Source organism: Pleurodeles waltl, chromosome 4_2 (genome assembly GCF_031143425.1).
Source record: "Pleurodeles waltl isolate 20211129_DDA chromosome 4_2, aPleWal1.hap1.20221129, whole genome shotgun sequence".
NCBI lineage: Eukaryota > Metazoa > Chordata > Amphibia > Caudata > Salamandridae > Pleurodeles > Pleurodeles waltl.
Window position 1 is genome coordinate 365,024,110 of NC_090443.1, and position 14,998 is coordinate 365,039,107.

At 44.4% G+C, this 14,998-nt stretch overlaps 1 protein-coding gene across 1 annotated transcript in view; it reads left to right on the forward strand.

The window, feature by feature from the left end:
* LOC138292721 (guanylyl cyclase C-like) overlaps nucleotides 1-11,912 on the forward strand; it is a 453,160-nt gene extending 441,248 nt beyond the window's left edge. Inside the window, exon 27 of the mRNA XM_069231453.1 lies at nucleotides 10,029-11,912. Within this exon, the coding sequence (XP_069087554.1) occupies nucleotides 10,029-10,203 (175 nt within the window). The 3' untranslated portion in view covers nucleotides 10,204-11,912. The remainder of the gene's footprint in view (nucleotides 1-10,028) is intronic.
* Nucleotides 11,913-14,998: the final 3,086 nt, after the last annotated feature.

Here is a 14,998-nt window from a genome sequence, read left to right on the forward strand (position 1 = left end):
TGAGGCCCTGATTTATACTTTTTGGTGCAAAACTGCACTAACGCAGTTTTGCACGAAAAAGTTTAGCACTGGCTTGCACCATTTCTGTGCACCAGCCGGGCACCATATTTATGGAATGCTGCAAGCCGGTGCAAAGGGTAGGCTAGCGTAGAAAAAAAAAATTACATTAGTCAGGTGGGGCCGGCAGTATGGAAGAAGGGGGTTTTGCACCAAAAAATGACGTTAGGCAGGTTAGAGTAAAAAAATGACTCTAACCTACCTAGTCTTTTTCTGACGCAAAACCATCCATACCACATGACTCCTGTCTTAGAAAAGGCAGGAGTCATGCCCACCACCCCGATGGCCAGCACAGTGGACCAGGGTCCCCTGTGCATGGCCATTGCACCCAGTGCCATGTAGTGGGGCCCATTTCAGGGCTCCCAATGACACTTAAAAAAAAAAATACTTACCTGGGATGGAGTCCCCCATCCTCGGCTGTCCCTCTGATGTGGGTGGGGGTGTCCCTGGGACCTGAGGAGGGCACCTGTGGGCTTATTCTATGGTGTTCCACCATGGAATTAGACCCATTGGTCCCCTAACGACTACCCTGACCCAGGCGTTAAAAAATGGTGCCAAGCAAGCTTGGCACCATTTTTTGCCCTCTCCTTCCCCCCATGTGTGATTTTTGCATGGGAGGATAAATAAGGTGCTAGGGCCTTAGAGCCATTTTTTTGCACGGGAACGCCTACTTTGCATCTCATTGACGCAAAGTGGGTTTCCACGTCCCAAAAATTACTTTAACTCCATAAATTTGGCACAAGACAGGTCTAGCGCCAAAGTATAAATTTGGCACTAGACAGGTCTAGCGCCAAAGTATAAATTTGGAGTTAGTTTTGCACCAAATTTGCGTTAAAAAAAAATGACACAAATTCAGGGCAAAACAAGTATAAATATGCCCCTGAGTCTTCAGGTATTCTAGCCCATCAGTCCAGCCAAGAGGTCATCTGCTCCAGCTCTTCCAGGCTGGAGAAGGAGGAAGAAGAAGGGTCGACTAAGGTGCTCTGTCTACCTCAGTCAACACCGGCCCTCATATAAAGTCTATGCAGAGAGTTGTGAATACAGTAGAAACCCAAGCTCACAATGCACACAAAAGGTTGCATGTCAAGGTGGGGAGAATTGCCCCTCAAGGGGTCATCCATCAAGCCCAGCCATAAACCACCACCACCTCCAGATCCACAGCTGCCTTTGGGATCCAGTTGGCACCAATGTAAGGCATAGGAGCCAAGAAGGGCTCTACCCCCATCAGTCTTCCAGTCTGAACAGACATCTTGGCACTGAAACGCCCAAGCACACATCAAAGCCGAAGGTTCTGTCAGTGCCTCCTCCCCAGCCGGCACCGAAAGCAGCATCTGCTCTAAGACCACTGTCTGACTCCAGCTCTGAACTCTCCAAGAGGCCCATCCTCGAGAAACTTCAGCAGGAGTTTGATGAAAGGCAAAGATGGATCATTATCCACCCTGCACCGGCAAGATCGCCACTACACCACTCAGACTTGGCCCAAGAAGAGGATGTTTCTCTTCAAGGGCACTCCATAACTAAATGCCCCTTCACATCCTTTTCCTCCTTAAGGCTCAAGGACACACCTACCAGACACCCACCTCCCCGTGCCAGATACCTTTACAGAGCCAGTAAAACCCTGTGTGCTAACACTTTGGATTGAGAAATAAATGTAAACCTTCTCACTCTGGCCCCCTATACCTCCTATACCACCATTTGTAAGAGAGCTGCCACCCAAGCTACAAGCAATGCTTCCCCTCTTGACAGGGAGAGCAGGCGCATTGATGCAGCTGAGCTGGCAAAAGAGTGGCAAGGAGGACTCCCAAGACCACTACTAGACCTCAGGCACCTATACAAGTATATCCTTTTGGAACACTTCCACATAACCACAGTGCAGTATGTCATCCTGCTGCAGCAGCAAGGTGACTTCTTAATCTTACTAGATCTGAAGGATGCCCACTTCACATAACCTTCTATCCAGTTTATTGCTGATTCCTCCGCTTTGTCATTAGTGGGCATCATCACTAATTCAAAGTGTTACCATTCAAGGTCACCAGAAATCTGAGGGTGTTCACCAAATGCTTAGCCGTGATAGCAGCCCACCTCAAAAGCGGGGTATCCATGTGTTCCTCTATATTGACGATTTACTGATCAGATGTGCAGGCAAGCAACAGTGTCTAGCCAAAACCCAAGCTGCAATTTCCCTTCTGCACAGATTGGGTTTCACCATAAATGCCACCAAGTCACATCCCCATGCTTTTCAGGTTCAGCCCTTTCTAGGGTCCATTCTGAAGGCAGTCACTGCCAAAGTCTACCTTAATCAGCAAAAAGTGCAGGCACTTCATCAGCTACTGCCACATCATCAGCTCACAGTCAGAACAGTGATGAACCTCCTGAGGATGATGGCCTCCTCTGTAGCCCATGTTCCCTATGACAGGTTAAACATGCTTCCACTGCAGGATGACTTTGGGCACAATGGTTACAGGTGGAGGTTCAGTGGGGAGATTGAGTGTTGATATGGGTTAGCACCCATCGCCCTGAGCAGTGGTACAACAGTCACAACCTGTTGTCGGGCCGCTCTTTATGGACCCTGTTCTGCAAGTCACCATTACCACAGATGCCTCACTTACCAGGGTGGAGGGAGCATCTCTAAGACATCACAATCAAAGGCACATGATCGCCTCACCTAGAACTTCTAGCCACCCAGCTAATACTCAGAGTCTTCTTCCAGGACATTTTGGGCAAAGTAGTCCTGAGAGGAACAGACTACCTGACTGCCATGTACTATTAGCACAAGCAGTGTGGCACATGGTATCCAGTCTCCGGAGCTCTCTGCAGTGGCACAGTGTATTTAGCATTGGGCAATTCACCATTGGATACACCTTCTAGCAGAGCACCTCCTCTGAGTGGACAATGACTTTGAAGACCTCCTTAGTGGGACACATAACCAAGTCCATGAATGGGATCTCCACCTGCAAGTTCTACTTCTGTACTTCTGCTATTGGGGTGTACCCAACATAGACCTCTTTGCCACTGTAGAAAAAAGAAAATGTCAAAACTTCATTCCAGGTTTCCACATCCTCAGTCCATGGGCAATGCTCTATGGAGGAAGTTATCAGAGAGCTTTGCCTCTGCTTTTTATTATCTCTCACTTCTCTCGTACAAGGCCAAGAACCTTCAGTAAACATCCCTCACTCTCATCCTGATGGCTCTCACATGGGCCAGATAGCACTGGTTCTCAACACTCAAGATGTCACATGTACCCTACTAGAAGCTCCCCTAACAGGCTGGACCTTCTCATACAAAACCAAGGTAGAGTTAGGCACTCAGACCCCAGGCAGCTCAACCTAGCAATATGGCCCCTGAAATCCTGGAGTTTGCATACCTCAGTCTAGCCCAGGAATGAATGTACATCCTAAAGTAAGTTTACAGATACACTCTGCATGCTAGTTATGCTGCTGATTGGAAAAGGTTTGTAGATTATTGCATTTCAAATTGCCTAGACTCCTCTAAGCAAAAAGTCAAGGACACTGCCTATCACCTTCATTTACGAATGTGGCCTTGCCAACACCTGTATATGCCTTAATTTTATTGCTATTGTGGCATACATGCTGAATATAGAATAATCTTAACTATTCAGGATCCCTGTCATCGAGGCTTTTATGGAAGGACCCAAAGGAATCATCCCACCAAGAGTCCTACCTGCCCCAGTTTGAAACCTTAATGTGGTCCTCACTAGACTTATGGGCCCTCCATTTGAACCCATGCACTTCTGTCCCCTACTGTCGCAGGGATTCTGCTTTTGCAGAACTGTGCCATGGGACAACAGAACGTCAGAATGCAGGGGCTGTGCAACTTCTTCCAAATCAGTACTGTCATACCAAAATACCTAGCTAACTCACAGTGCCTTACTTGCACTCCTAGCTTACAGAGTTGCAAGCAATTGTGGTAACCTAAAAAGCACAACACTCTAGTCCCCTCTCAGGGAGCCGTAGTGTAAATTATCTCAGACATACACATCCATAGCAACAGTAAAAAAGACACAATGAATGTACACTATATATTTATTTAAACTAACAGTCTATTATGAAGCAAATTAAATGTGATTACAATGCTGGCAATAATTATAAAAATCAGAATAGCAGTTAGAAAAATGTATATCAAAAATAGTGCCACCATAATGCATATCTAGTGGACTAAGCTTATCTTATTATGGTATGCTCAGGAAGGCTATTATAATTAGTGTCCTCTGGGAACAGCGAACAGCATACCTCTGTATGCATAGTAAAGTGGTCCTTACATGGAAGTGTAAATTCAGTTTACACAGTCTGCAAGCCCCAAAGGGCATCTGTTCCACAGACGGGTCAACTCTGCTGGAATCCTCCTCTATAGAGCTAAATACTATGGGACCTAATTTATAACATTAGCTTGATACTGTGAAAAGCTACTGAGTTTTATTTTTATTGGATCTTGGGAACGATTGCTAGACGGACAGAAAACAACACCTGGCACTTGCTGTGCCCACTGAGCAGTCGGAGAATGTACAGACAGAATCCCAGGAAAGTGGCTGCACAACAAGTGACATTACAGTATGTTGCAAAACAATGACATGAAAGAAAAATGTATGACAGTGCAGAGCAGAAACATCATAATTACTAGAGTGCTAAAAAATAAAGCATAATTATAGTGAGACCATAAATAGGACTCATGACACTACAGTTCCTCTTGTGGAAGATTTCCTTCCTGGCTGCTATTAATTCCTTAAGGTGCATTAGCAAGCTACAGGCTCTCACACTAAAAGAGCCTTTCTTTCATGTCCACAATGACAGGACGTTCTCCGGACTAATCACCAGTTTTCTATCCAAAGGGGTATCACCTTTACACCTTAAACAGACTATAGAGCTTCCAGGTTTCTTTACCCAACCAGTTAGGTATCTGAAAGAGTGTAAACACACTTGATGTTAAACTTGCCATCTTTAACCAATTTGGTAGGATCAAACCCTTTCACAAGACCCAGTAACTCTTTTTTGCTTTCTCACAACTTCACAGGGGCCATCCTATATCAAAATAGGCTAGCCTGGTGGATTGGCATATGCATCCAGGCCTGTTAACTCAAAGCTAAGAGAATCTTGCCTACCCGCCGAGACCACATTCCATCTCAAAATATGGCTTTCCTCTGGAACACCCCTTAGCTCACATTTGTAAGCCAGCTACATGGTCACAGCCATACACCTTCACCAAACACTATTGTGTGGATGTCCTAACACACCAAAAAGCTAGGGTTAGCCAAACCTTCTTAAAGTCTTTCTTGCAAACTTCTACACCATCCACTAGCTGTCCACCGCTTATGGGAATACTGCTTTACAGCCTATTCAGAGCATGTGTTTTTACAGCCACGCACGCTACAAAAGGAATGTGTTACTTACGCTGTAAGCATCTGTTCATAACTTGTAATGCTTTAGCTTCGCCTGTGCCCACCCACCTCTCCAGGAACCTGCAATTGTTTCAGATATTTTTCATCACTTTTTAACTCCTAATTTCTTGCACACAACATAATGTGTGGTCACCGTGTTCTCTACTTACTGCTCCATCTGTGCTTTCACCCACTATGTGAGGAATAATCTAACAATGAAGTCAGTGTAATTGCACATTGCCAACTAAGGAAGGATTCACACCATGCCTCATAACTCAAAAGACGTCTCGGAGGAAAAACTATTTGCAAACGTCCAAGCCCAACACTAGATGGCAAAAGTATGAGCAGCATGTGAATCTACAGCACTACACACGACGAACAGATGCTAACAGTATAAGCATACTGCTTTCCAATATCTTGGCAGTTTAGACGGACAGGCTCTCCCTGAACAGGGAAGGCCCAGTTGATAACTACTACGAGCTGTCAGGCCCATTAGAATTGTCTGATATTAGGAAGGGTCATCAAATAACAGGTGTTTTGTGTTACATACAGGAAGCAATGCTTGGAAATCATTTTAAACAATGCTGATTTAACCAGCAACAACAGCTGCAGTATTCACCAATATATCACTTCTCTAAAGCTGGTCAGACCTGGTTCTAAGTTCCTTGATAAGAATGTTTCCCTGTATTGTGTAACTTAAAACCCCAGCTATCTGAATCCACCTTGACGGACTGTCAGCTGGACTGTTCCTAGCATACCCTCAGTGGGGTCCTGATTAATGTAAACTTCTGCCACTCAATTTCATATCCTGAGCTCGTTCTGAAACCCTTGAAGATGTCCAGCGTGTTTTGTATTAAACAACTTGGATTTGCAACATAAAGGAATATGTCTTCCACTTATAATGAAATGGTGTATTCTTAAACCCAAACACCTCTACCTCTCGGTTTTCCTTGATCCAGCAGAACAGGGGTACCATCACTAGGGTGAAGAGGAGAGGTGACAGAGGGCAGCACTGTCTGGTGTCCCTTCCCAATTGAAAGTTTGTGAAGTAACTCTGTTAATGTTTTCCTCCGCAATCGAGTCCATGTATAAAAACATGACCCATGTCTCTCATCTCCTCCTCAATCTCCCCATCCAGTTTTGTACCTCTATGTTAAGTCTGGTAAACTGCCTTTGGATGAATTCCATCTGGTCATGAATGAATCTGTCTCAGCACTACCACAATGATTCCATAGGCCACGATTTTGGCCATTATTTTCACCTTCATGTTGAGCAGAGATAATGGTTGATAGGAGGAATATTTGTCTCTTGGCTTACTTTCTTTAAGTACCACCACTATTGCCGCTCAGTGGAGATCATGGGAGAGACTGCCTGTTTGTTTTGCATCTGCAAACATGTTAATGAATTATGAGTCCCCACTGTGGAGGAAGATCTCTTAAGTAGTTCCTTCAGCTGACTGTTCAAACACAATATTAACCATGACCATATTGGTGTATCACTTTTTATATTTTTTCTAGAGCTGCCTGTGAACGACAACATGGATCATTTGGAGCCCTTGCATAGGCAGGTATATTAGACATCACCATCGTCCAACTAAATATTCTACCTCTCAGTCAGCAACAATGGACAGACAACACTAATTTTCTTCTTATAAAATATCACTAATGACCTCAGCTATATGAACACAGATGTTAAGACTGTGGTCAAAGAGGACACCAAGATGGCTCACCCAGGTCAGAGGCAGTGGGAGCAAGCTATTAAGTTAAGAAGGATCATACTCCAATGTCTACAGGTCAAACAACATACTCTGAAATCTAGGTCATTACATTCCTCTCGACCAAATTGATTTGTAGCTAATTCATAGCCTTCTTAGTGTCCACTTTGCTTGAAACAGATTATTGAGGAATGAAAGACTGTTTCAGGGCTGCTTTGGAATTTGTGTCTCATCAGCAGACTAAGACATTACATAAGGTACCTTTGGATGTCACATCCCAGAGTGTAAGCCCTGTAGGACCACAAAAGTGATTGCAGCCGGGGAACACATATGGAAGCTAATGGTTAACTGTTAGGTGCAGCCGATCCTGAATAAGGTTATTCATGGCAAAACGTCTCCCAAAACTTCGGAATTCCTGGATCCACCAAAGCAGAATCCCATGATGGAAAGTGCTAAATGCTAGTGACTGCTTCAAAGGGACAAGTTTGAAATGTAGTTCACAACCCAGGCTGCGAGGGATGGAGAAGAAACTAATTAATTTCAAACAGTGTTCAGATAAGGAACCTGGTAATCGCATACCTTGGCTAAGGAGGGAAAAACAGGCAAGAACTGATGACTGCATTTGCATCGAGGGGCATCTACTACAGTACTAGGAATGGCAATTTCAGAGTACAGATAGAAGGTATGTGCACGTGGTGTGATGATGCACTTGTAGACCATGGTCTGAGCCATTATAACAGGATGATGGCACACCATGCTGATAATAATCAACTAAGTTCCCAATTAAGGGGACACTGCATGGGCTTTAATTGTGATAGAACCACGTATTGAAATGCCTCCTGATTGAACTATCAGGAACAAGGAATCAATCCAGAGATACAGGACATGGGCACTTGTGGCCCACACTTCTATTCAATAGTTTCATGGCTATAGAGTATATCAGTGTTCTAGCCTACCAGCTGTGCTTACTCGTAACTCTTCCCTGCAGGTAACCCATATAATGATGAAGCTCAAAAATAGAGGCACATAAACTTTGTCAAGATTCATTCAACATAGATTTACATGGATGAATTCACATCATTCAAGAGCATACATGAATAACTTTCTGAGGCCTGTGATAGAGTCATTTTCTGCAGAGCACAACTAGTTAAACCCAAGGTCTTGCGGCAACAGAGATCATCAATCAAGCACAGAAGAGTCACACATTATTTGTGGCTACAAAGAAGCTCACTAAGGAAAAGGTGCGGCGTCTAGCTCTCAGTGCTCTGAAGGAGAACAAACTCAAAATGTCTAATCATTATTCATTAATATACATATTTTTTGCGGCTTCATTCAACAACAGTGATTTTACAAAGTTTCATATCTATCTACGAGAGGCCCATAGGAAGGTGAACCATCTGTGGCCAGTGGGCCATGACATGGCTACATGGAACCATATTGGTCGGTGTCCGAGTTACCGATACAGGGCATCAGCCCACGGTGACATACAGCACAATTCCAAAGGTCTCCTGCAAGGACCAGATATGCAATATTGGCTTTCACTTGCATGTTAGTTTTAATTATGCAGTGCCAATTTTTATATAAATAATGATAGAGTTTCGCTATAAGAATTACGTTTTTTCTCTTACTTCTCACAAACCACATGGAGCTTGGGAGGGTTTCCAAAGACAGTGAGCTTAACCTCCTGCTCCAGTGTTTCCCAACCTGTGGTCCGGAGACCCCTGGGGGTCTGCAAAGCTTCCTCAGGGGGTCTGCCACTGCTTAGAAAATTTAATAATTTTAACAGATTAGGTCCCCAGCTTTGAGTAATAACTCAGTGGGGGGTCAGGGGTGGGGGTGGTCCCCACATTCCAATAATGATTCAATGGGGGTCCCCGGGTTCCAGTATTGATATACTCAGGGTCCACAGAAGTCAAAAGGTTGGGAACACTGTTCTACTCCAATACTGCACATACTAAGACTGACAGTTAATTCAAGGAAGAAAGAGGATCAAGTGGGGACACATAACACTGTATCAGGACAAAGGCCCTCACCCACCACTTAAGTGGCAAGTTTCACCCTCCGGCCCTACCTTGCACCGATCGATTTGATTGAGGTACAAGCTACAACCTATCAGACCACGTTTGGGGAGCTCTTTGACTATTCTATAGTTTTTCAGGTGTGACGGAAATGTGCAGAGTGTTAATATCTGTTATAGAAAACTACCGCTTGGCTGAACTCTATGAAACGTTATTTAATCCCTCAGGAGTTGGATCAACATATTTGTGGTGCATAAATCAACCCACCAGCCGAGGCTGCCATGAGGTAAGGGTGGCATTTTTTTAGGACAGGGTCGTTGCTCGCTGTATAGTTAGAATCATTTTTTAATTACTACCTGCTTCTGGAAGTTGGTGAAGGAATACAGGTGCGGTCCTACTGACAGAAGTGATTATTGATCACTCTGTTAGGACCACTCCCGAGTTCCCCTCCGATGCTGGAGAAATTGATCAGTCCTTTGTCTGAAGCACCAGTCCTGGCTGAAGACGTTTCCATGCAAATTGCATTGGCTCTTTTCAGGACCTGAGCAACAATTTAAACTTGAATACCTGGCTCTAACTACATCTGTCATTGCTCCCTCTACTAGCAGAAATACTTTATAGGCCCGAATCTAAGAAGTCAGAAATATGTAACTAAACTGTTATTGGTACTACACTGAACTATGTTGAGTAATGTTCATTAATATTGGACACAATAATGTTTTACAGTTGTTGCTAATTATTTCAACTTTTAATTGTTTGATTCAACAATTGTAGGGTGTTCTGTCAAGTTTCGAAGAAAAAAATATAAATCATAAGTAATAAAAGAATGCGTTGGTTTCATTTTCAGTGAAAATCAACAGCGTCTTCAGGCTGAATTTGCTGAGAAGATAGCAGAGTCGCTGAAGAAGCGAGAGAAGGAAGGCTTCAGGGTGCAAGAGCCCCTCCGCGTTGCGAGCTATAAAAGGGGCACCTTGGAATACCTGCAGCTGGACACAGAAGACAATTCAAGCACACATCTGTGAGAATGAAGCAGAGGAGGCTGGTCATCTACTGTGTCCAAGATAGACTTAAACTGGAGGAGAAATCAACCTGTTTGGGGCGAAACAAGCCACAGTTGTTTTACTTTGTTAATGTGAGCCCTACTTGTAGAAGTACACTGTGCTATCATAAAAGAGAGACTGGCATAGTGCAGACTGAAGCATGTTCAATTTATAAAAGGGAAATTATAGGCTCTTTGAAGATTAAGCAATTGGGATTTCACGTTCTGACCATCCTCAATGGAGGTTTGAGGCTGATAACTGAAGTCTCACCCTCTCACCACATACGTAATAAAAAGCTCACTCGCTGAAGTCTCACCCTCTTATTACATTGAGAGCCAGTTAATGAAGTTTGAAGCTTAAACACAATGCAAATGGAGTAAAGGGCACCATGTTCACTGTTCACATTGACCATAGAGTTCAGTCACTAAAAGTCTTCTTACCACATTTTGAATATAGTGACCAACATTCAAAAGAATGTCATGGTGTGAGGGGGGATGGGATCCTGGAGGGGGGTCCTGATTATAGAGTTCAGTCACTGATATTTCAAAACCCTATACCAAATTGCTGGAATAACTAAGTTACTGAATTCTCACTGTCATATTTATTATAGATCTAATCAAATGAAAATTTACTGCATTGTCTCATTCTAAATATAGCACTCTATTATTAGAGCTATAAATTCTGTTAATAAATGGATGCCTGAGCTTATTTATTGAAGTCTCGCCCTCTCAACAAATTTTGATGATATATTTCGGGTAGTGGTGATCAATTGACTCAACAAAACCTGATTTTAAATACCACACATAGCACCTCAATTCTCTGATCGCATATTGGTTATTGAAGTTGGTCACTTAGGTTTCACTACAAACGTGTTAGAAACCTTGTTTGCTGGATATCACTTTGTCAGTATATTTTGATTAGACAGCTCGGTCACTGAAGTCCCACCATCTACGACATTGGTAAACGGGATGAGTTACTGAAATCTCACACTCCTACTGCATATTGATTTTAGAGTTTAGTTATAACCACATTGTGCTCTGATTACCCATTTATGAAGTTTAATTATCTGATAGAGAGCATTCATTGTTTGAACTAAGGCCTTTATTTCGAGGTGCAGGGGAGTTAGATTGGGGGCAGAGTTAACATTTCCAGCCCCCTCCACTGCTTCCCTCCTCCTCCCACCTCCAGTTTCTGGGTATCACAGATTTTGTGGCCCCAGAATAGGGAATGTCAATACCGACCCCAAAATTCAGGAATGTTTGCTGCATGTGGTTCACGTTTTGGAGACTTCTTAGGGGACATCTCCTACCTGCTTTCAACAGATGGAAGACCCCCATCAAAAAACTTGTGATTTTACCAGGTGCAGTCCTGCATTTGGGAATACTTGGAAACATTGCTATTTCATTCTCGTAAGGATAGCCTAGGTGTCCATTTGCTCTAACAATGCAGAATAGGTACATAATTATATCCTAAGTATCTTACTAAAACAAATATGCCTTTAGTGGTGCCCAACATATAAACCTATTTCTAATGAAGTCACGCAGATTGAACACACTTCTACGATAGATTACTATTTCAATGCATCAGAGAAGGACCACATGAACATCCCATTTATATTTATCCCCTCAAGTTTTCTTCAAGTGTCCTTACACATGATTAGTAAGCCTTCTGTATCTTACCTTTAAAATTACACACCAAGGCCCTCATTCTGACCTTGGCGGTCTTTTCGCAAGACCGCCGAGTTACCGCCGCGGTGAAGACCGCCGACCGCGGCGGTATGCCGCTGTGCGCATTCTGACCGCTGGGAGCGTACCGCCGGAAAACCGCCAGCAGCCACACTGGCGGTCGGCGGGAAAGTGGAGACTGGTCAACCTCCACCGCCACGCCAGCAGAACACCGCCCACAGAATTACGACCCACATTTCTGTGTGGCGGTCTTCTGTTGGCGGTCTTCTGTTGGCGGTCACCTCCCCATGGCTCCCGTCGCCTCCCGGAGGACCAACGCACAAGGTAAGTTGACCGTCCGTGAGGGGAAGGGGAGGGGGGGTGTTGTGTGATGTGGGCGTGCATGGGGGTGTGCGTGTGAGTGTGTAGAGGGGGTGTGTGAGTGCGTGTATGCGGGCGGGGGGTGCTGCTGTGTCTATGGGTAATGTGTGCTGTTCGGCAGGTGCGCATGTCTGCATGTATGTGTTCGGGTATGTGTCCCCGTTGTGTATGTGTGTGTAGGGGGTGTGTATATGTGCATGTTGGGGGTGTGTGCATGTCGGGGTGCATGTATGTGCATGTCGGGGTGGGGGTGGGGAGGGGGTTCGTACCACCTCTGGGGGGTGGCAGGGGGGTGGAGGGTGTGGGGGGAGGACTCGGGTGGGTAGTGGGGGGTGGGGGAGACCCCTATCAGTGCCAGGGAAGGAATTCCCTGGCCCCGATAGTGCTTACCGCCATGGTTCGCATGGCGGTTCCCGACCGCAAGAAACCGCGGCGGTAGGCAGGGTCATGATACCGTTGGCGGTCTTGGGACGACCGCCGGGCCGGAGTGCGCAAACTCCAGCCCGGCGGTCATGACCGCCGTGGCGGTCGGAGTGGGGAAGTGGCGGGCGATCGTGGCGGTGACCGCCGCGGTCAGAATGCCATTTTTCTGACCGCCGGTCTGTTCGCGGTCCGACCGCCGCCTCTCCGCCGACCGCCAGGGTCAGAATGAGGGCCCATATGTCCAAATATTTGATATTTTCCTTAGAGTTAACTCTACCTGTTGTCTGTGAAGCATGTACTACCGCAAGCAACAGGATGTTTATTCCATTTTTATTAATGTCTTCTTCAAATGAAGCAAGGCAGGACCTGGCCATATGTTAAAACAACAGTCTTTTATTTTCTACCAGAATGATAAAAACATATCTGTAACTCTTCTGTGATGCTTGTGTTACTTTTCAGTTCATAAGAATTTACAAATAAAATAAGATAATTTAAGATTTGCTATAAGTGAACATCCTCTGACAATTTCATACTGTCCTCATTGCATGGTGTTTTGCTTCTCTGGACGAACCAAAATGTCTTCAGTTCTTAAGGATTATTGGATTATTCCTCTCAGGAGGAACAGTTGTGTCAGAATATCCTTAGCAAAAATGCAATCTAGACAGTATTATTGTGTCCTAAATATTGCTCACAAAAATATCAAGCAATTGGGTACAGAATTTCTATTACTGACTCCAATGGAGAAATATTTTTGTAAATGATATTTAGGAAACAATATTTCTGTCAGATGATATTTTGCTATATGCTATTCTGGTATAAACATTTAGACGTTTACTGCCCAGTTTGACGTTCTGTCATATAGAAACAAAGGCCCATATTTACATATTTTGCGCCATTGCTGCATACTTTTTTGATGCAGTGATGGCGCAGGCTGCTGATCCTTATCTACAAGGCCAGGCAAAGACACTTTGCGTGGCTTTACAGGGCCTTGTCACTGCGTTGCAGTGCTTTGCATTAGGGAGGCGTTTCCATGGATGTTACATGGAATCCATGGGTATCCATGGATTTTGATGTATTCCCAGATTTACTAGGTTTTTGTAAACCTGGGAATGTGTCAAAAGTAAGACTGACACAACGGGAAGAAATATCTTTATTTCTTCCCGTTTTCTCCTCTTTCTATGTGTGCTGCATTCTGCAGCACACATAGAAAGAGGAAATCGCTTCCATTGATTGTTTTTTGTGCAGAAAGGTGTCCCTTCCTGCACATAAACATTCATCCCCACAACTCAGGCACCCCTGCTCCATGGTGCAAGGATGCCTCCGCTGGCGTACGGCAGCAATTTCGGGGACAGATCGATGAGAGAGGAGAGAAATGTCTGCCCTTTCCCGGTGGCGCAGGGCGGCGCATCAAGGACTTGGTTCCTGATGTTAGTTTATGGGAGCGTTCTGCCAAATCCAGGAGCACGATTGTTGTGAAAATTGTTGGCTTACAATTGATTCTACAGAAAATGGGAAGTGATAATTCAATTATCAACAGGATCATAAAAGGGTGATAGAGCAGAGCCCGGAGAACCCCACAAGTTAGATTATGTTTTGCAGATGTAGACTGCCCCAGCTAAATCCACTGATGGCAGTTTGTCAAAAACAAGCCTATCCAGTAAAAGGGCTCAGACTCTCTTGTTCAACCAACCAACCGCATAGTAGCCCATAATCTACAGTCTCAAATGTAACCAACAGATCCAAAAGAATAGGAGCATGTTGAATTATGTTTTTCATCCCTGCAAACGTGCCAGATTCTGTGACTATATTAGATTGGGCTGATTTCAATGTTTTTTCAATGAGGAACAGGGTTCCGGTATGGCGAGGAAATGTTGAGGGGACTATTTGACAGCTGACATCTCAATATGAACATGCAGTTAGACAGTTTGTTACATAAGGTGAATGTTGGAAATTTCTGCAGGATCACCTCACATTTTTACTTTCTGTTGCTGAACCCATTTTTTGTTGGCAATAGGGTTCTGTGCACCTTGCCCCGGCTAACCAGAGGTAAAATACATGTACTCTCCTCTCTAAACCTGTTGAAATTGGCATGCACCTAGTTGGCAACTTTAATTTACTTATAAGTCCTTTCTATAGGGGACTGCATGTACCCAGGGGGTGTATATTAAATGCTGCCAGTGGGCTGTAGCACTCATTGTGCCACCCACTAAAGTAGCGCTGTAAAACATGTCCAAGCCTGCCATTGCAGTTTAAGTGTGCAGTTTAAAACTATAACTTTGATTTGGCAAAATAAACATTTTGCCAGGCAT